At 41.9% G+C, this 22,217-nt stretch overlaps 3 protein-coding genes across 6 annotated transcripts; 1 reads left to right on the top strand and 2 right to left on the bottom strand.

Moving 5' to 3' along the window:
• Window positions 1-1,506: 1,506 nt before the first annotated feature.
• LOC116395374 (zinc finger Y-chromosomal protein 1) lies at window positions 1,507-10,692 on the top strand. 2 transcript variants are annotated; one of them, XM_031869231.1, is made up of 8 exons: window positions 1,507-2,057; window positions 3,875-3,971; window positions 4,185-4,499; window positions 5,445-5,594; window positions 5,964-6,092; window positions 6,188-6,322; window positions 6,476-6,619; window positions 7,868-10,692. In XM_031869231.1, exons 2-8 carry the CDS (start codon window positions 3,905-3,907, stop codon window positions 9,166-9,168), a joined length of 2,241 nt encoding a protein of 746 aa, XP_031725091.1. In that variant the 5' UTR covers window positions 1,507-2,057; window positions 3,875-3,904; the 3' UTR covers window positions 9,169-10,692. The 2 variants fall into 2 exon arrangements, with proteins under 2 accessions (XP_031725091.1, XP_031725092.1); XM_031869232.1 differs by lacking the exon at window positions 6,188-6,322 and having other exon boundaries at window positions 1,509-2,057.
• Window positions 10,693-10,941: 249 nt separating this feature from the next.
• On the bottom strand, window positions 10,942-12,629 carry LOC116395375 (lipocalin). The gene is made up of 6 exons (XM_031869233.1): window positions 12,485-12,629; window positions 11,843-11,982; window positions 11,688-11,761; window positions 11,462-11,575; window positions 11,268-11,369; window positions 10,942-11,163 (listed from the first exon to the last, which is right to left on the bottom strand). The coding sequence occupies exons 1-6, from the start codon at window positions 12,575-12,577 to the stop codon at window positions 11,144-11,146; spliced, it is 543 nt and encodes a 180-aa protein (XP_031725093.1). The 5' UTR covers window positions 12,578-12,629; the 3' UTR covers window positions 10,942-11,143.
• Window positions 12,630-16,659: 4,030 nt separating this feature from the next.
• On the bottom strand, window positions 16,660-21,740 carry LOC116395382 (palmitoyltransferase ZDHHC23-like). 3 transcript variants are annotated; one of them, XM_031869241.1, is made up of 5 exons: window positions 21,199-21,740; window positions 20,284-20,437; window positions 19,171-19,803; window positions 18,107-18,283; window positions 16,660-17,848 (listed from the first exon to the last, which is right to left on the bottom strand). In XM_031869241.1, exons 2-5 carry the CDS (start codon window positions 20,400-20,402, stop codon window positions 17,575-17,577), a joined length of 1,203 nt encoding a protein of 400 aa, XP_031725101.1. In that variant the 5' UTR covers window positions 20,403-20,437; window positions 21,199-21,740; the 3' UTR covers window positions 16,660-17,574. The 3 variants fall into 3 exon arrangements, with proteins under 3 accessions (XP_031725101.1, XP_031725102.1, XP_031725104.1); XM_031869242.1 differs by having other exon boundaries at window positions 18,107-18,274; XM_031869244.1 differs by having other exon boundaries at window positions 18,107-18,187.
• Between the last annotated feature and the right edge of the window lie 477 nt (window positions 21,741-22,217).

The following is a 22,217-nucleotide window of genomic DNA, read 5'->3' as shown; positions in this document are numbered from 1 at the left end:
TTTCCCACTAGATCTAATTGAAGACGGCTTTGATGATCATCCTACTGTTTTATTGCTGAAGTCCCAAAAGAGCAGAGCTCAGAAGGTAAAGACATTTCTCTTAACACACAACTTTACAATTTAGAAATCGTATTCCTTAAGGAATAGGTCAACGCTTAAAATTCAACTCTTCACTCATGGGGTTTTCCTCTAGGGCACACTGTGATTGGCTTTGCACGACTTCACATACGACCTTTGGATTGGAAAGGTATGATACATCATACAGGAGAAGGTTTGTGGTAAGATTTTCCTCAAGTGCTGTCATATAATGAGGGTTGAGGTTAATGAGTTACAGAGAAAGTCTGAAGGGGCATTTTTACACACACTCATGAACTAAGTGTTATTTGTACTCTTCACAGTTAATTTTTTCACCAGGTTTCGGCATTGGTTCACAAATCATCAAGGTTCGAAGTGAGGTACCATTACCAACGTACAGCTAAAGCTTCTCAAGTGACAGACTGTATTCAATACTTCATATGTCCTATTTTTTTTCCACCAGTAGACAGCAGTAAAGACTCGCTGTAGCAGCATCTCCGTAGCACAAAACAACTCAAAGACTAGTGAGTTCTACAAGCGAAGAGGAGCAGCTCTCCTCTAAGAAGGATCTGCTTAAAATAACTGCCAGATGGAGTTTTCTGTGTATTGACTCGTACTGACTGTTGGTATTGGCAATAATCATGTTTTGTTTGGTCAGTAAATCTGTCTTCGATAATTAAGTGGTTTTCCGCTCATCTGAATCTTTGCTGATCAGTGAATGAACACATGAGGTTTGGGAATATTCTTACTATACACTCAGAGGCCTGTAATAGTAAAATGATGTAAACATTTGAGAAAAGCCACAAAGTTTTTGTTTAGCAATCATATTTTGTATTGCCATTACAATAAATCCATACTTTTTAAAATAACTTCAAATAACTCATGTGCCAGTAGTTTATTATCAGTAGTTGAAGGTCTGAGATCCTTTAAGTAAAACTTAAAGCAAAAGTCTGGTTTTGAATATGTTGCTTTATAAAGTAGAGAAGTATTATCAGCTAAATGTATTTAAAGTAACACAATTAAAAGTACTCATTGTGCAGCAGAATGGTCCCTGTCAGTACTATGTATTATATATTGTGATATTTGATTATTACTACTATAAACTGGGGGCTAATTTTAACTATTCCACATTTGTTAAATGTTTGATTTTAAACAAATGTGTTGAAAGTAGATAAACACTTTGTATATAATAGCCTATATTAATTTGTAAATAAACTGTCAGTTCAATGTATTTAAGTAAAAATGTATAGATACTCTATTAAAAGTTAAATACTCTATTAAAGTAGTCATTAACTTGCAATTAAATAGTCTTTTTATAAAAAATAATTCTAAAACCATTTCTTATTTTTGACCAGGAAGCTGAGGTTATTGTGAAGAAACAATTTGGTTGAAACTACAGTTGCGATTAAACTGATACTGTGACAGGGTGGAAAACTAGTCAGCGGTTTGTTTAAATGTTGGGTACTCTCCGTCTGGAGGTCATAGTTTAATCACTTTTTATTGTCCACCTCTCCGTCGCATACAAGTCTGCTGTTTGGGGAACCGAAGCAGTCCTCGACCCATTACTAGCTAAACCAACCTCGGGGCATAAACTAATTAAAATTAACGCCACACTGCACGTTTTGACGAAACCCCGTCTGAACAGCCGTCCTCAGATTATGGCCTGTTTGGTGCCTGCCGGTGTGATTTCCACCACAACCCTTCCGCATTTTCCTGCTGCTATCGGGCTGTGACGTGTCGTGCTGACGGCGGCCTCGGAGCTGGAGGAGCGGGGGGCTGTAGCATGACAAGATCTGGCTCCAGACGTCCTGCTTTGCTTTCAGCGGAGCTCCAGAAACAACCCATAACCCCTCCTTCTCTGCGCCTCTCCGGCCCGCCCAAATAACACAAAATTCCCGACTGAATCCTGCCCGAGTCTGGGGGAACCAGGCGGCCGGGGAAGCCGAGGTGCGGACGGAGGCCATCCCTGCAGCATACATCTGGTACGCGGGTCGTTTTTTGCTCCCGTTTGCAGAGTTATGTTTGCATGTGTGCGTGTTTCTTTGTTTTTGCATGCATGTGGTATTTTAATTTATTTCTTCATTGTCACCGAGAGGCCGCAAAGGGTTGGGCCTTTTCTTCTCAGGCCCGGGCCTCAACAGAGGCCGTAATTGGTAATTCAGGCCTATCCGGTTAGCTAGCCAGCCCGCTTAAAGGAGCGGGTTTTATGTAGGCGCCAGTCGTCGCTGGCTCACGTTATTGTAATTTTATTTAACAGTAAATGTGCATTACAGCATTCTGCAGAAGCGCATTTACCATTCCTCATCGCCAAAGGGGTATTTTTAATCGGTGTTAAAATTAGCATTCGTCCAGACATCAAGCTAACAAAATGGCGGACGCTAACGGCTGTCTAATGAAAATCTGTTGTGGAAAACGAGTGTGTATGTGTGTGTGTTTAGCAATTTTCCCGCTAGCTGGCTACTACAGAGCCGCTTCAGTGTAGAACTAACGTAACATCCCTTACTATTTCATAGTTTTATGTTACTAAAAACATGTCTGTGCAATCTGTGTTTTGTCCGCGTCAATCGGGACTGTGCGTGTGTATTCAGTGGCAACGCTGCTCAAGTGGTCAGTTGAAGACATTACCGTTAACGGTAACCGTTGGTTTAGTCTGACATGAATGAGTATCTAACTCAGCCCGATCACAATGGTAGGTTTTAATGTGTTTGCTTCATCTTTCACCACACTTGATGCACTGTTGTGCGCCACAACGCCTCACAACCTTGCCATCATTTTCCACCTGGAGGTGGGGGATGGTACGTTCAGTGTAAATTAAATGGCACCCTGGCAGCATCGTCCACACCACTGTTTACATCTCTGCATCCCCGTGTGTGTGAGAGACAGGGAGACATTTTTATCACATGCTATCTCACCTTTATCTCCATGGTGAAGGTATGTTGGTGCCAATTGGGCTGAAGTATTTGTTTAGTTTTGGTAGCTATGGTAGTGACAAATTTGCCATTTCACTTGCTGTCCTTTGCTGCAGACACAAGCTAACACTGGAAAACTATCTTCTTTAATAGTAATTTATTCGGTTGTGTGTTTCCCCTCTAGAAATGCTCTATTTGCCTGTGAGGCCAGATTTCTCTCCAGGGCATTTCTTTACAATATCAGGTGTCCTTATCTTATTTTCTATCTTTGTTTGTGTGGAATAAAAAGCCAAAACAAATGAGGCTCTCTACAGAGGAACCCACAACAAAGCACAGTGGGCTATTAAACAGAAGTTACTATGGCTTCAACTAACAATTACCTAATATTAATACAATATGTATTATGCAAATGCATGTCTTATTATGGAAGGATATTGAATACTAGTGCTGATTCAATGAATAATAAGTAAAGTGTTTTTCTGTTATACAATTTCAAATAGTTTAAAATCACATGAAGGACCATGAGCGTTCATGAGTTCTGGATGCAGATTCAATTGCTTGAGATTCACAGTTCGAACGCAGTACAAAGAAAAAACAACTTTTTAAGACAGTTGTCAGTACGTATCATTCTATATTATACAGTTTGTTGACTTAAGTCACCTGCTGCAGTGCATTGGTCCAGTCTGCTTTTAAGGAGCATCATATTGAAGGAAAATGACTATACATGTATTAAATAATAAGTGAGATTTAGTAAGTTACTTTGGTAAGTAACAGCATGTTAATGAATAACTTATCAACGGAGATTTGAGTTTTCACGGTTCTTCTGTTACGCTTTGTTTCCAACAGTTTTTATCACCAAATATCTAAACCTCTCTGTCATCTGCTTTCAGCTGTTCAGTAACAAATGCAGTGTGAGGACAATGGATGAGGATGTCACCAGGCTTGCAATACATTCTGAAGAGCCCAAAATAATATTACACGGATCGGGTAATTGACCATGCTTATATTGAATCTGTCTTTGTTTACACAAAGTTTGTTTTTGGGGGTATGTGTGAGTTCATGGTAACACCGCATGGTAGTGGTTCTTTGATTAACTAGATAATGGGACAAGTGTTGTTTGGTATGTTGTGGTTGCATTATGTCGGTAGGAAACAACCACACATAATCATCTGATTTACGGTGTGATCCTGTTTCTTCCAGATGACGGTGGTGCCGGCGGGCAGGAGTTTGTTGTGGAGCTTCAAGAGACTGTGTTGGTGTCCGAAGGCGAGGGGGAAGGCATGGCAGTTCACAGGTTTGCCCCAGACGAGCTAGTCATCCAGGATGCTGTGGAGGACGTGGTTTCCGAGTATGTGCACTGTGATGAAGATGAAGATGTCGCCGTTGAAACCTGCGTGATGGCTCTTGAGGGGGACGAGGAAGGTGTCGCCATGGGGGACATCCCTGAAGATGGGCTGGACTCAGAGCAGCAGGACGACGACCAAGATGGGTGTGGAGACTATCTCATGATATCCTGTAAGTTTACGTCTCTGCTGTTGTGGGATTGACTTTAAATGTGCCTTTGTTGTTTGAAGAACTTTTGACTTAGATTTCAAAATATTGACTCTCTTTACAGCTGACACCTGTCCAGCTACACAGTTAGTAGACTATTACAGATTGTAACAAATGCTAATTTTAAACATCTCTGGTAAATGGTCTTGCAATTTTCTAGTCTTCTGACGACTCAAACTGCTTTTAGCACTAGATGTCTCCATTCACACTCATTCATACACTGATGGTAGCGGCTACCATGCAAGGTGCCACCTGCCCTAACTAATCATTCACACACCGCAGCCACAGCCTGCACATGTTCTAGCGGAGCCGGGGATCGAACCACCGATCCTCTGATTGATCACTGAGCCACAGTCGCCCCGTAGCAGCCAGTTTCTATATATTCTGCAATAATTTCAGACCCTAATTGGTACCGGGTCTGAGGATGGGTATGAAACACACTGTCGTGTGTGTGTGTGTGTGTGTGTGTGTGTGTGTGTGTGTGTGTGTGTGTTAGTGGACATGCAGAGAGATGAGATGAGATGACAGAAATAGTGAATTTTAAGCACAGCTTTGATTTTCTGTTGTATTAATAAACCAAACCTACTTCTAAACTGACTATTTTTGAGAGAATTCATGGTACCTAATCTCAGACTTGACTGGGTAATATTTATTCAATATTCAGACAAGCTAGTTCAACAACAAAATATGAATTGTGATACATTTCCTAGAGTTCATTGATATACTGAAATGGTGAAACTATATCCAAGCTTTATCTTCAAATAGTGATGAAGTATTAAGTTGTCACATGTTGTAGAATTAACACTGTCACCAGCTCATGGCTGGCAGATCTCACACACTTGCATGTCTTTAATGAAGTGTGTGTGTGTGTGTCCGTCCGTCCGTCCGTTCGTCCTTCCGTCTCGCTAGTGGACGAAGCGGGAAAAATGGTATCGGAGGATGGAACGGAGGTAACGGTGGAGGGAGCTGTGGAGGACCAGGAGGTGGAGAAGGATGAGGATGGGCAGGAAGTGATAAAGGTGTACATCTTCAAGGCTGATTCTGGGGAGGATGACATGGGTGAGTACTGGTTAAGCTTAAACCTCTATTAGAATAACAAAGTGCCTAATTATAGCCTGAATACCAGTGATTCCCACAGGATACAATATTAGATTTGGGTTTTGTTTCTGAAAGGGCTTTTAGATGGTGTAAGAATATACGTATACCAAATTAATTAAAATACAGTCTGCTCCTATCTAGGTCACTGCTTACATTTAAAATAAGTACTAATTTGTAGTGTTAAAGAGGTATTTAAAGGTCTTAAATGTAACTTGGTGAAACCCTGGAAATAGTTTGAAGCCTCAGTTTTCCACAGGTTGACAAATATCATTTTGTGACAGATTTGCCAAAAATGTTGAGGATTTAGAAGTTGTGTTTTAAATTCTGCAGGAGAATCGGTTGACATCAGCGATGGAGACGCGGAGAGCGTGGCGTTAACGGAGTCTTCAGGCCAAACGCTCCGAGAGAAGATGGTTTACATGTCAGTCGGGGATTCTCATCACAATCAAGGAAACCACGGTGAGCTCTTGGATCTAACGACGGGGGGGGCGTGACTGTCATGAAACTAAACATTACTAGTGTTTTGGTTTTGTACATGTTGGGCTCATCTACAGGTGGGTCCAAGGTGACTGATGAGGTTTATATGGAGGTGGTGGTAGGAGGCGAAGAGCCAGTAACTCACGACCGCTCGTATGACAGCGTGTCTCTAAGCAAGGACTTCATGCCTGTGGCCTGGGCAGCTGCTTATGGTCAGCACCCCTGTCTATTAAATTGCTTAAAAAAACAACACTGGCAGCCTGTGCATCAACCTGAGTTTCTTGCCTCTGAGTTTCTTGGCTTAAGCTTTTCCAGATGTTGGTGTTGTTTATTTCCGTGTTAAAGGCGTTGTGTCGGTCTCACAGGTGCGGAGGATAGCGAGAGTTGTGAAAACAGAAACGGTGCCGCCAGTGCACTGCTGCACATTGATGAATCCGACGGGGTGGATGAAATCGGCAGACAACGTAACAAGAGCAAGAGACGGTCGGAGCCTCGCCAGGTACAGACAGGTAAGAGCAACGTAAAGTTCACGTATCTGGAAGCTGTCTGCTGTTGGTGGCATAGCTAGCGAGCTAATTGCAGGCTGTGTTCTGTACATCGTGTTGTAACTCCCGATCGAGCAGCAGAACCACTGATGCTCCGAGCTCTAGTTTTGATTTGGTGTTGGGGGACCGGTCATGCTGAGGATGGCTCCAGGGAGTCATCGAGCCTTGAGGTCAGGCCCTCCCAAAAAACACACAAATGGTGGAAAGCGGTTAAACCGTCTAAATTCACAATTCAGTACTGTATTCTTTTCATAGTTTTTCAGCGATTATTCTCTAGCTTGTGATTACAAACAAATTACTTCACCCACACTTTAAATGTGCAGTTTAACCAGCAGTCAAACAAAAACATTTAGAGTTTTAATACAGGAAAAAAAAAAAGAAAGCGATGCATTGCGTTTGTTGTGGTTTGCAGCTTGTGACTTTAGCGTGACTGCAGCCGGTGCAACCAAAGTTTAACGAGCATATTTCAGTTGCCTTCTACTAGTTTATCCTGATAATTTAGAAAAATATTGTGAAGATGCCTCAGCACTGGATTAATAATGTGTTGCAGGTATCCCACTTATTCACTGTAGTACATGCATAATGATTATGTAGAAGTAGGGCTTCACCTAACAATAATTTTTCAATCATAACAAGATTCATTTTTTTATTACCTGATAAATATAACAATTAGTTTACCCCAAATAGATGTAATAAAGTTCTATTCATTAGTCGCATAGATTCATTTTAATTGCTGTATGTCATAGCAACCCTTTCCCCGAGCTGGAGAATCAGTATTTTCACATAAGCACTTCACTTAAGATGGTGATTACATAGCTTATGTCCTTCACACAGGCGTATCAGGTGTTTATTGTGTTCCTTTGTGACAGTTAGCTTAGCTTCTAATACTGAGAACCTCTCAATGTGGTGCATGATATATGCTGCTGCACTCAGCTAAATCTTACTTGTTGATTTTCCATTTTTTGGTTTACAATTGTATGAATTTCCTGATTCCAGATGGTATTGATCTTAAATAGCTGCAATCCCAGAACAATCTTTGAACAACCTTAAAGAGTGATTCGATTAGTGATATCAGTTGTTTTTATTTGATTGTTATTGATAAGGAATATATGGTTCATATTACCCTTTTAAATAGACCAACAGTTTACTTGACGAACATGTTTATGGTCATGTTGTCATTTGCGTCTCCCTCTTTCTCATTTTTCTCTGCAGCCATCATCATCGGCCCGTATGGTCAGCCTCTGACGGTTTACCCCTGCATGCTTTGTGGTAAAAAGTTCAAGTCACGAGGCTTCCTGAAACGCCACACCAAGAATCACCACCAGGAAGTTCTGACGAGGAAAAAGTACCAGTGTACAGACTGTGACTTCACCACCAACAAGAAAGCCAGCCTCCACAACCATATGGAGGTGCACGCTCTGAGCAGCAAGGCCCAGTTCGAGTGTGAAATGTGCGGCAAGGAGTTCCACCAGCAGGCGGCGCTGTTTTCTCACCGACTGCAGCACCACCATCGAGAGCCCAAGAGCCAGCCGCCTGCGACACCAAACAAGATGCATAAATGCAAGTTCTGTGACTATGAAACGGCCGAGCAAGGGCTGCTCAACCGGCACTTGTTGGCGGTTCACAGCAAAAGCTTCCCCCACATCTGTGTGGAATGTGGAAAAGGCTTTCGACATCCTTCAGAGTTGAAGAAACACATGCGCACGCACACGGGCGAGAAGCCGTACTCCTGCCTTTACTGCGACTACAAGTCGGCCGATTCCTCCAATCTCAAGACGCACATCAAGACGAAGCATAGCAAAGAGATGCCGTACAAATGTGAGCGCTGCTTCCAGACCTTCGCCGAGGAGGAGGAGCTAATTCAGCACGGACTAACGCACGAGGAGAATAAGACCCACCATTGTGCCCACTGTGATCACAAAAGTTCCAACTCCAGTGACCTGAAACGCCATATCATATCTGTTCACACCAAGGACTATCCACACAAATGTGCCATCTGTGGTAAAGGCTTCCACCGGCCGTCTGAACTGAAGAAGCACTCGGTAGCCCATCGCACCAAGAAACTCCACCAGTGCCGGCACTGCAACTTCAAAATTGCAGACCCTTTTATTCTCAGTCGCCATATCTTGTCTGTCCACACTAAGGAGCAACAGGCCTCTCCTGAAAAGAGTGAGCCAAAGAGGACAGAGACGCACACTCCTGTTGCGACGCCTAAAAAGTCTGCACCCAGCGCGTCCAGCGCCGCCGGCCCGGCCGGCAGAGTCAGTGCAGCCAGCTTAGCCAGCAGTGTGACGGTAGTTATCGGTAAAGGACAAAAAGAAAGGCGAATCTACCAGTGCCAGTACTGCGACTACAGCACCGGGGATGCTTCGGGTTTCAAGCGACACGTGATTTCCATTCACACGAAAGACTATCCGCACCGCTGCGAGATCTGTTCGAAAGGCTTCCGACGACCCTCGGAGAAGAACCAGCATATCATGCGTCACCACAAGGACGTGGTGCAGGCAGACTGACTCTGACTGAGCCAAATACTGTGCCACAACCAAGAACAATGTCGAAGTAACCATCACACCCTCAGCGCGCCACCCGTCACATTGAAACGATGTGGCGCGTGTGTGCGTGCTGCACTTAGTCCGTTCTGTTGTTTTTCTCTTTTTTTTTTTTTTTTGATCCTCAGCCTAATGTGTGTTCAGAAATGTATACACGTGTACATAACATTAACGCTCTGTCCAAGATAGCAACAGGACCCTTCTGTAGATTTGCACTTTTAACTGCATGTCCCTTTGCTGGTGACAGTGTGCATGGCAGATTGTGCAGATGTCTCTTTTGTAGATATACATCATTTATTTTTTTTTTATTTTTTGGAGGCAGCAATCAGTTGTCAATCACAATGGTCCTAATTATTTGTCTCGAAACTGAAGTGTGATTTGCAAAAAACATTTGCATCATTTTGTTAAAATGTACTTAAAATTGAATTAGCAACCTGTTCCCAGTAGCACTTGCCGTCTTGGTACAGATCACGATGGATGCAGTAATCGAGTCATGTGTGTGTCTGTATGAGAGGAAGAGTGAATGACAAACAAACATCTGTTGTGCTTCCTGGAGCTCCAACCCCACCACTCTGTAACATAGTGCTTTTGGTTGTGTTGTTAAAAACACAAGGCGGGCTGTGTGCGGCACTCGGAGAAAAGCAACAATCCCTCTCTGCACAGCGGTCTACGATCCTTCAGTTCACAGTGGATGTGTCATGGTAGTGAATAACAGTTCACATATGCACCTATGTCACGATGCCATCGTTTCCCCGTCACTTGATTATCATAAACCTATGATATGTCCGTCTCAAGTCAGTAAGTGTACTGTACATTGTTCAGAAGCAGCAGAGATTGAAGCCCTGACTGACAGTATTTCTAATCCATTAATGCTACCTGGAGGGGGAAATCCCATTGATTTGGAAAAAAAAAACTTTATTCACAATTATTACTGATGACAAGTGGTTTCTTTTTCCATAAACAAACTTGTTTCTCACATGAATTGACATGATATCTGTTAAATCACAGAAGAAAACCTCATCTACAAACGTCTGTATGATACCGACATTAGGCCGGGTTAAAAAAAACAAAGTTCACATCAGTGTCCAAATATGAGTATCTGGCCTAAATAGGAATCATACCGTGTAACTGGTGCTGCTGTTATGAAATTATGGATTGAACTCACAGATGTACTTTTGCCAGTAGAAAGGGAAAATGTATATCTTTTTAGATGCAACTTCAGAAGACAGGTGCTGGTGGTGTACTTGTACTATGGCTTTTTACATTTTTGTTATCACCTGTGATTATTCCTGTTTTTATATTTATTTCATTTACAAGTTGTTGTATAGTTATGTGTAACTAGACTTCTATGGGACGTAAATTATTGTTTTGTATACCAATCTGTACAAAGCGTGTAGATGTAAACACTTGATAAAACGGAAATCTGAACTGTGTTGTTATGGATGTACTTCAACGTATTTGTTAAAGATAATAAAAGCAAAGTATTTTAGCCGTTTTGTTTTCAATTTGCCACTTGGATATTTGACGTTGTACATTTGTATTTCTTGTAAACAAACTAAAGTTTTCAGTCGGTGTTACTCATCAAAACACATCGTATGTGTCCTTCAGGTCTGACAGACGGTCCGCTGAGATTGGACGTTTCAGTGAAGTAGGAGATATATTGTGTTAAACTTAAAAATTTATATATGGATTTTACTTTTCTTGTGGAAGAAACATAGCCGACACATTACTCACTGCAGAGCATTTTAATTCTTCAAAGGAAAAGTATTGTGTATTGAAACCAGGCTTTACATCATGTTTTGTTGCGCTGGAAGCTTTTCTTCATACAACAACTGAGAGAGAGCAGAGAAGATGAACTGAACTGATTGATTGTAAAATATTCATCAACGTTAACATTAAGTCTTCAGACAGCCTTGTGACAATGACCGGTGGCAGAACACTAAGCAGCTGGGCACTCCGCTAAAGAGGGATGAAAACAGCAAAGTAAGGAGAGTAGGGCAAAACATCTCTCTTAATCAGAGGTTGTTTTCAACATAAAACCTCTCTATTGATATGAAACGTACCATTTTTGGGAAGGAAAGCAATATTTTCAGGCAGGATGCCAGTCTCCAAGGAGAACTGCCTGAACTTCTCCAGCAGGTCAGCACTGAGGTCCATGGCACGGCCTGTCAGACCACATGATATTAGTACTGCTTGACTGTACTGAAGATTACATTCATAGGACAGAGGGTAGCATCATGGCTAATGAGAACATTACCATATAGTTTGTTGACAACGGTGGCATTACTGCCCTTGCTCTTCATGGTGTGAATCAGTGCGTACTCGTCATACTTCACATCGACCATGCACATGTCTTTCATTTCCCCCAAGCCTGACAAAGGGAGGAGGGCGAAAGAGATCATGTGATGGCAGAAATTATTGTTACACGCATGCCTGTATGTGTGTGTGTTTGTGCGCGCATGTGTGGGTGCACTCATGCTCACTTGTGTACGTGAACTTCCCAGGCACATCAGTCTTCTTAGCTACGTTGTTCAGTCTCCAACAAGAGCCGTCGGAGCTGCAAAAGAAAACATTGAAATGTGAGATGAGCACCTTAGTTTTTACCCTCCTTTCTTTCTCTCCCTCCTCTCACACTCACTTAAGACTGGTGTAGGAAAAGTCCAGTTCCCCATCAGCAGTTATGGTCAACATGGCAGTGCCCATCTTCATGCTGGCTCTGCGGTTCACAAACCACTCGGTGTTAGTGGCAAATCCAAGAAGGTACCACTTCCCTGCTATCTGCGGACACACACAAGACAAACGTTAACACCATCTGGAACACTCACGGTGGTCTGAATTTAGTAGCAAGTGGCACATTCAACTTCAATTGTCTTTTCAAGTGGTCATCTGTTATCACAAACAACTTTAGATGTTTACACTCAACAGTCTGTTAGTGAACAATAATGTGATGGCAGGTTTAGAAAAGTTGGTTCCTCATTATTCCCCCTAAATGTCACTTACTTATTGCAAACATGTGACAAATGCACAGCAAACTCAAGTACATAGCTGTTAAACAAACTGTCCTGGAGGGATATACAAGTCAAAGTCAAATACTCCTTGTCTTACATATTCTAGCAAATCTTGTGCATGCCATCAAATAACTTCCTTTGACAATTTAATAATCATGTGTCACTTTCTTGCCAAATCCTTTTTAGCCGGTTGGGAGCAGGAATTTAATTTAATAGGCAGCATGAATCAATATTGTGACTAAGTCTCATAGTCACCCATTTAGGTGTCTTACCCCCTGTACATCGAAGTCTGCCTGGGGTACGACCTCAGAAGAAACCGTCAGGGAGCAGAGCAGAGCTCCCAGCAGCATCAGCGGGAAAGTCATAGCTACTGAGGAGCAGTCGCAGAAACGATGATGGAGGAGAGCGTGGAGGAAGATCTGTTGTCGAAGTTCTGCTGACAACCCTTTATATAGCGGAGAGTGAGATTACCTTTTCCCCTGTCAGCCAGCACACACACACACACACACACACACACACACACATGCACACCCACAAAAACGCTAGAGCTGGGATGGGTTCAAACAAGTGAAGGTTATGAAAAACACACTCACAGTTTCACAGCCACAAGGTCAGCTTTGCCAGGGCAGAACTCAATCAACCACATGACAGTAGACAGAATGCAGCACAAACTATATAACCTGAATAAGAATTCGGGTGGAGATTATATCCCGTCTGTCACATTTCTGAGTTGGACAGTATTTGTTAATGCAATTGATGAGCATGAGCTGTAAAAAAACGCAGTAAACAAAGCAGTGGCTGCCTTCCAGTGCTTTCTGTGGCAAGAGACCACAGAATCAAATTCATCTGTCAGCAGTTGCGATAGTAAAAAAACACAGAGACAACACAAATGCCCTTGCAGATTAGTTTGGTAATCATGCTTCACCATGATGTGAATTGAAATGCTTTCCAGGGAAACTTTAGTGTCTCTTTTGTGGGTTTAAAGAGTGTAAATACTTTCCCCTCCTCATGACCTGAACAAAACAAATGACTAAACAAACCAAATACCATCAACAATAGGACGATGCTGTTACTCAACGCGAGGAATAACTGTTTTATCACGTCTGTATTCATTTAATTTGTGTCTAGTTTTTATCTGAGAATGCCGTATTGACCTTGATGCCTTGGCATCATTAAAGTGAACTTTTTGATAAGAAGGACAAAGTCACCCACACTTAGCTGGCCTTCATATGTGTCCAAATAAGTCGCTCTCCCTCAGTCTGAAACTCTGTTGAAGACTGTCGATTGCCCGCTTGCAAGTGCAACAGTAACTCTCAGAAAGACACAAAGCTGCTTTGTACGCCTCGACGCCAAGGTCAGTTCTACCCAACTGCAAACTTTGACTGAACATATAATTATTAAATTCATGCTTACCTTGTCCTACCTGGTGAAAATGATGGTTTTAACTGCTGTATTTTATTTAACCAACTTATCATCTACTGCTTCAAGAGTAGCCGAAAACAAAATTTGTATAATAGTACTATATACTAAAACATATAGTATTAAACATTATAATAATAGTATATATTATTCTGAAACGGTTCCTTCTGCATAATGAGTACTTTTGCTTTTGATTCCCTTTATTGAAGATCTTTCCAATATATATATGTCTTACTGTGACTTTTGTGTGTGAGCTCTCCACTTTCTGCCGGATTTTCCCCCGCTGCACAGATGCAAACACAGATCCAGTGGTGATGATGAGGAGATTTATCAGTGCGATAAGTTGCAGCAGTCAGGTGCAGGCCGATACATGCCACAGTACAAACAGTCCTCCGACCTACTGTACATACCTTTCCAGTTTAAACAGGTATGCCTTTTGCCCCAAGAAAACAAATATTTAAAGTAATGTTGTGTCAGAGTTTATATTTTTAATATAATATTATTTATATATATATATTATATTTCATAAAGAGAGGCTCATACAAACCAGGGCAGCTGCAGGAATCTATACACAGAGCCCATTTACCAGTCATTTCTAAATTGTCACAACTAGTGCAGATTCTTAAAACTACTTTAATTTAGACAATATATTGGTTTGTTATTTAAGTATCATGCAGATTTACAAAAGCTCAAATTAAAGGCACAGCGTGTAACATGTAGGGGTATATATTAGCAGAAATGGTACGGCCATGTTTCTACGGTAGCTCAGAACTGACAAACCAAACACTGTCTCTCGTGAGGGCCTTGCGTGTTTTTTTACTGTGGTATCTCCAGCTGCTGTCTGACTTCCATCGCCCCTAAAGTAGTGTTATGAAGTATGGTTGGGATGGCCTGTTTCGCACTCAGCAGCTCGTGTTACCTTGCGCTTGGATAGGGAGGAGTGAGCAGAGGGGTATTCAGTTGGTTGCAATGTGCAATATTTAGTGATAATGTGATAGGGTGATGATGACTTCATGCCATGTTGGCAAAATGGGCAAAATGAGAAATCCTTCAGTTATTCCAATGTGGGAGCATTTACACATTATTTCTAAATTGTTCCCCGACTGCTATTCATTTACAACAAGCCTATAAGCATTTGTGTTTCTATCAGCTCGTTAACAAGTGAAAGCAGAGGCTGAAATACAATGTAGCCCCGTCTTGATGAACTAAATTGGTTGTATTAGAGTCATTACGGGATTTTATGTCACTAACTGCAAGTGACGCAGGTGGCTCGGTAGGCATTTTCCCACCAGTTCGTAGATACTACTGTCGTTCTTTTCACCAAGCTGTCAGAAACAGGCTCTCCCATTTGGTTGTTTGTATTTACAGCCTGAACGAAATTGAACGCAGTATTATTCCTGACATTTTTAATAAATAAATAACTTCCCTTTTAACAGCCTCAACTATTAATACAAATGTAAATGATCACAGAGAAAATATGACTGCATATTTTGTTAACAGCTCATTGCCCAAAGCAATCACAGTCTCTTGTCTGTCACAGGATACATCTGTCCTGTGTGCTCCGAGGCAGGCATGCATACTCGCATACAGTACACGATCAAAGTATATACTGTACATTCATCGAGGTCAAGATAAAGAAATGAGTGAAATGATCAGAAATTAAGTTTATGGGAAGATAAGAATCAGGGCATGAAAATAAAAAATGGCAACGAGGTATAAAAAGGCGTGGTTTTATTGAAGTCAAGACTTTATTAATATGCTGAATCTGTTTTGTTAAGATCATGAGATTTCTTCTGGATGAAGTTGAAAAGAAGGTAAAATTCTTGTGCCAAGTTCTTGTCGACTTTTACAGAGGAGCAATAGAAAGCATCCTGACTGAAAACATTACAAACTGGATGAGCAGGTCCCAACACAGAAGGGCTCTACAGCAGGTGATTAAAACCACCCAGAATCGTTGGTACCCATCTACTGACCATCAGTGACATTGGTGACAAGAGGTGCCTGCAACGAGCTTAAAGGATATGAAAAGACAATACCCACTCCAGCCACAGCCGGTTCACCCTGCTGCCATCTGGCAAGAGGTATAGAAGTATCAGCTAACGTACCACCAGACATCAGAGTAGCTTCTTTCCTCAGGCTGTGATACTTCTTAATTCATCCTATAATATAGTTTCTGTGTTTTCTTGTGCAGCAAAGTAGGACTACGAACTGCATTTTGTTCCCACAACCTTGTTGTATGATGACATTAAATGAACCTTGTAACCCGAGGCGGGTGCTAGAGGAAAGTTCATAGAGTGACCAAAATGAAAAGAGTGTTTCCTTTGGGCCTTGTCTTGTCTGGAGCAGCTTGAATGTGTACAATGTCGTGGTGATGCTAGTGGAGAGGCTTCAACTTGTGAGTGCAACTTAATTCTATAAATGTACACAATTAAGCACTGAATATGAAATCTAGTGAGTCTCAGCAAATGTTGTCATTCACAGGGTTATACAAGAAATTTAAAAAGAGCGCAAAACTTGTAACAAATGAATTAACAAATCAAAACTTCAGAAGCTAATCCTCTTGTTACATATCGTCCTGGCAGTCAGGACCAACTGTATTATGTCAAATGATTGTGGACTTGACAGAGATGTATTATAGGCAGGTCATAGTAATGTAAAATATTTAAACTGCTGGAAACAGCTGTACATCTAGACATCAGATGAACAATAGGCATCCTGCAATGCTTTGTACACTCCTGAAATCAACAGTGGGGGAGGGAGGATAAAAAACAGAGACAGCTTCCTGTTCTTAACGTCGGCAGCACTTGTCGGGGGAAATGTTCAGACTGGCCTGAGGGTGGCACCAGACCAGACTCCAGAGCCTCTGCTGTAAACGTAAGGAGTTGATAAACTGAGGGATTTAAATGGAGGAAATGTATTGATTTGAGCAGTTTAATCGATGGCTCCACCCAACATGTGCATTATGAGACCTGATAATGGGAAAAGTGTGTGGAGTGAAACACAGGAGAGTACATACACTGTTCCGTTTGCTGTTTATTATGCTATACGAGTGAATAGATTTACTTATACACATTAAATGTTATACATTATGGATTGTGGCGTTCAGCTTAATATAAATTAATAATATCTGTAATTGATTATTTACAGAAACACACTCAGCATGTCTTAAAATGTGCAGGTCGGGGCGGTCTAAAAGGAGCACCACTGGCACTATCAGACAGCAACGTTAGAAAAAAATCAATAACACAGAGCAATGCAGAGGAGAATATTAAGTTAATACAGATCGCATCAGTCGTAACAGTAAAGAATTACTGACGCTGCTCCAGGAAGTTATGACTGCACACCACAGGGGTCAGATGCAGCGCTCTAGTTCCATGCCTGTCTTGTTTTATCGAATGCTGAATGAACAGCTTTGATTAAAGTGCTGGGAGGCATTACATGGTATTTCTCCCAGTTTGAGTCAGAGGATCTCCACAGGGAGGCATCCAAAGGCAGATAGATACCTGAGACACGGAGCCGAAAGCGTGCTGTTGTTCTTTATTTGCTTGACCTTGTTGTTTCTTTCATTGTTTAAATGGCATGCGGTCAAAACATTTTGAATTCAGTCAGACAGCTTAAATAGATGATCACATTCTGCAGGTGGAGAAAATATATACAGTCATATGGATGATCCTTTGTGGCTGCCTGTATGTTCTTTATTTCCTTAAATAAATTGTGCAACAACGTCCAACCCAAAAACAATTATCAACGTGTAGTTTTTAAGCAGTCATCAGCACCTTGGAGTTACAATAGTTTTTTAAAGTGTGGTATGAAGAGGCTTGAATGCAATAAGCATTGGAAGATATCAGCTGATATATCCTAAGTAATACATGAGATGTAATTCTTCAAGCATTCTGTTTAAACAGGCTGTTATCATGACGTGAATGGAGAGTACCAAGGGAAACTATACTAAGTCAGTGAGACTGGCGCGAGGAGAAACCGAGGCATGTGCCATGGTGAGGAACTCAACCCAGTTTTGATAGAAGCCACGTGAATACTCTCCTGTGTCGATGACGAGTCCCCACAGGCGGCTCTGGCCTGTTTTGTTCCTCAGAGCCAGCTGAGCCTCCCGCTCCGTCACATTGAAGCTGATATTCAGAACTTGTACCACCAACAGAAAAAGAAGTCCAGCCGTGACAATGCTGCTGTACCAAGCACAGGTGAAGCAAAGGGCCATGCTGTTGAGATGGAGAAAGAGTGAATGTAGCTTTACAGAAATATAATTTAGGGCCTAATGTTTGAAATGTATTTCAAGTATTGTTGCAATCATATGGTGTAAATCCTGTATGATAGAAGATACCTGCAGGTCTAGATGTTGTCCTTTGGGTGTATCCTGTATAAACTACAGGTGTTTCAAACAGATAGTAATAAGTTGTTTACTGGATTGAGCGTGTGTAGCAGTTGTGATGGAGACAGAAGATGAATGAGTGCTGTACCTGGACTGACTGTAGACGCCGGGGCAGTAGAGGAGAGCTGTCATTAGATGCTGTCGAGGACAGAGGCTGCATAGCACCACACTGATGCCATATAGAGAGGTCAACAGGAACACAGACAGGGTCAGCAGGAAACTGCGATGGTTTGCCTGTCCAACACAGCTGTTTATCCTACAACACCTCAACGCATACAGACGCAACACAGAGACACAACACAATGTACCAGTTTAGAGATCAAAGCAGCAACACACTGCCTGATAGTGTGGCTATTTACACCTTCTGTTGTATGTAAAATGATGCAATAGCACAATTTTAAATGTGAAAGACTTTTGTGTTATTCCTGGTCATATTAAAGCAGCTGTGTAGTCCTCGTCCTCCTGGTTGCTCCAAAATGGTGAATCTTTGGGAGCTTGGACCCTGGTGTACCTGCTTACAGGTGTAGTTTAAGTTTATATTTTAAATGTTTTTTTTAAATGAATGCCAGTTTTCAGTGCTTTGGGCGCCACAGTCGATAACATCCATAGTTTTAATTTTGCAGTAGAAATGTCAGCAAATGTTTTAAAACCTCAGTTCTCAAAAAATAAAACCAAACTTTTCTTCATGGGTAAGCAAGACAATATGTTTTTGCAATCTGTCAAATTACTTTTAAAGGCTGACTCATGGCCATTTTATTGACAAATGTGCTATTTGTTGACCAGAATGAGAGTGTTTGTCTATTTTTAAGAGGTTAAGCACAGACAAATTCATCACAAATGTTTGGACCTGGTATTAGAAGTTCACCCTGTAAAAAGTGCAACTGAATTTGCTAATGTTTGCGTAATCAAATGGTCTAATGTTTAATTTAAACCCGCCCTAGTTTCTCTGCGTGGAAGAAAACAGGAGAAAAGTTGAGCTTTTGCTAAAGATATAGTCATTGTTGTGCAATCACAGGGCAGTTATCTAATCAACCTTCCATATTCAGTTTCATGACCTGTTGTGAATGCACAATACAGAAAAAGTATCAATGACTTAGAAGTGATTCACTGGCCACGCAAGGAATATAAATACATATGTTGTGTCCAACCCACCAGATACAGTGGTGGTCCAGACGCCGGACACATGATCCACAGGTTCGGCAGTGTCCGGCCCGTGGGGGGCGCATTATTTTGCACACAGGACAGGTACTCCATTTTGCTGTCAGGGCCTCTTTAGTTGTCTGCAAATCTGTTGCAATCCCCGAGGATGCTGCTGATTGGATAGATACATTATGTTGTGCGGAGTCCTTGTTAGCCTCCTGACCTTGACCGTGTGCTTCATGTAGGGAAGTGGCCACCACTCCTGGGCCCCTCTTGGTGTGAATAAGACACACTACAGTGAGAATCACCCCAGCGGTCACAGCGCACTGCTGCAGCTGGCTGACGTCTCCACGAGGTAAAATCTCTGTGATGAAGAGGTAATACATGTAGAACAGGGAGAAGAGGGCGAGGGTGAGGAAGAAGAGGGTGCGTCTCTTCTTCCTGTGCGTGGCGTAGTAGTACCAAAGCACCAGGCCGGGCACAGCTGTCAGGATGATGATACCCAGCAGGTAGTGCAGCGCTGCAACCCGCAGCAGCAGAGGTAGCAACACCAGGACCGGGATCATAGAGATCTCTAGTTTGCCAACGATGGCCCCACGTACAGGGGACTGACATGCACCTTTAGGGGGTCCGTCTTTCAGCCACCTGTAGAGGACAGTGGTCATCAAGTCATAACTACAAACATTTGTAATCATGAATGTCAGTAATTGGTTTTTCTTGTGCTACACACATTTTTCAATACACTCTAAAATCAAATGATCATGCTGCTTTCACATAAGTAGTAGTAGAAGTATGAACTGCTTTTTTTCAAATGTAAGATTTACAGTGTAGTTGTAATGGCATAATAAAGATTTGTTTATTTTTTATTTGTGAGGAAATCTCAGGTGTCAGACTCTTTAAGGGGTCCCAGAGAAAAAACACAAGCCAGCTGCTGATTGTATAGTTTTCCACTGACAGATATGAGAGTGCCGTATCTATCTTTCTTGGTCATACGTGATAAAGAAAATGTTACGTAGAGCAGACTTTAAAAGACATACTGAACTTTTCTAGGCTTATTTTACTTTCCAGTACAGCACTTCAGTATATTTTCCTGAGTACTGACCCTTTTTCTTTAGCCCTTCATACCTGTTAAAGGCTTCATCCAGATCGTCACAGTCACAGCAACATCCGTACTGGTCGATATCACACTCACAGCAACACATAGGATCATCTGGCTCTGGAGGCTTTAACTTCTCCCATTTCATAATGGCTTGCTGAAGATGACTTTGACGTTTATAAGCTGTCATTTCAACACAAAAGGCCGTCAATTTAAACTCTGTACTCTTGAATAATAAACTACACATTGACAGAACATTGATGAAGGGGGGAAAATGTTGAAAAGGTGTAACTTACTGCTGCATATGAAAAAGTACAACCATACCACAACGAATAGCACTCCTCAGAACAAACATGTTTTTATTGATTTCTATATGTTCTTATTTCTTATATTCTGCAGTTGGGATCTAAACACACACTCTGAATCCCCCCCCCCCCCCCCACACACACAATACAGTATTATACAGGTTATAGCAACTTTTAATGGACTCAACCTGTTACTTACTACAAGACCTTCTGTTTATTATAGAAATTAATGAAGTCCAAAATCAGAGGGTTCTCAGTCCCCAAGAGCTTCTAGTGTAATTTGTTGAAACAAGGCCACAGTGTCCACTGAGACAAACGTTCTGGGTCAGCAAACCCAAGTCCTCAAGATGTACTTGAGTTATTGTCTGTGTGAGTTATTATTTCATTTTGTCAAACAGAGCCTGATCCGGATCTGCAGAAATGAACTGAGTAAATATTAAGAAGACAAAATATACACTTCAGTCAACTTTTGATTGTTTATCTTATCCTAGTTTCCTAATATAACAGCTTTTGTCCGACTAAATATCAGACTGCATTAGCTAGTGATGATCACAATGACTTATTTAATATTATAGTTGTGTTTAATAGGAAATTCCACCTTTACAAAGCCAAGATGAAATATTTTCTCCCTTAACTTACCTTTAGTCTCTGCAACAAAAAAAACCCAAAACCATCAACACACGTGGGCTGGAAAAGTCAGATTTACTGTCTCCAGGTAACAGTTATCTTCTGCAAACGATGAAGAGGAAAAAGAGTAAAGGATGACCCCTCGTCACCACGCTCCTTCTGTAAATGACTGAGGGGGGAAAACAGCAGCCTACTTTCTCATCAGTCATTTGTGTTGAAAAAGGAAATTGGCACGTTCCTGCTGCGGCGACACCGTATCAGTGCAGCGAGATGGTTTTCATTTCTTGGATTCCCTCGGTGGCAATGTCCCAACAGAAGGCAACTTGGACTCCTCCTGACAAGTTCACTTTCCCCAAGACTATCATGTCATTAAGTAGTTCACCAGTCGTTCTTTCGCGTAGCCTACTTCTTACCAGCTTCTATCAGTTACTATTAGAAGTTTGAATACATGGCATGCTTGGTAAATATCGGTGCTGCCTCAACTGTTTGAGGAAGGCGGAGAACCAGGAGCCTTTTAATGCCTCTCTCTCTCTGCACAGCTGAGGTGTGCAGAGAGTGTGAGGCTATGTTGAGGTGTTCAAAAGATGCAACGACAGACTTGACAATCCACACTGAGCTGGACCAGAGAAACATGACGGGTAACTCATGAGACGAGAGAGTGAGCGATGATCCAGAGGGCCGCCCCACCCTCTGGGATCACATTTCCTCCCACTAGCAACCCGACCTCGCTGCTCACACACTCTCTTGAAGAGTGTGTGTGTGCGTGTGTGTGTGTGATCAGAGGGGTTTCTATACATTTCACTCTTCGTGTGACATTTGTGACAACACTAGTAACAGTGACAATGTGATAAGTGATCTCTGCAGGGAAGTTTTCTTTTCTCTTGCCCCCCCCTGCAGAGGGTTAGAGCACAGGGTCGAGTAGCTACAACTGAGCAAGCGTCAGGAATTTAGATTTAAATTCTTGCTCATGAACACTTGAGCAGAGAGCTTGTATTCAGTATGTACCGTGTTGCTTCATATGTCAGTGAATA

This window comes from Anarrhichthys ocellatus, unplaced genomic scaffold (genome assembly GCF_004355925.1).
Source record: "Anarrhichthys ocellatus isolate YVR2014 unplaced genomic scaffold, GSC_Weel_1.0 scaffold46, whole genome shotgun sequence".
NCBI classification, from domain to species: Eukaryota; Metazoa; Chordata; class Actinopteri; order Perciformes; family Anarhichadidae; genus Anarrhichthys; species Anarrhichthys ocellatus.
Note: the sequence above shows the minus strand (reverse complement) of the source record. Positions and strands in the feature narration are given on the sequence as shown.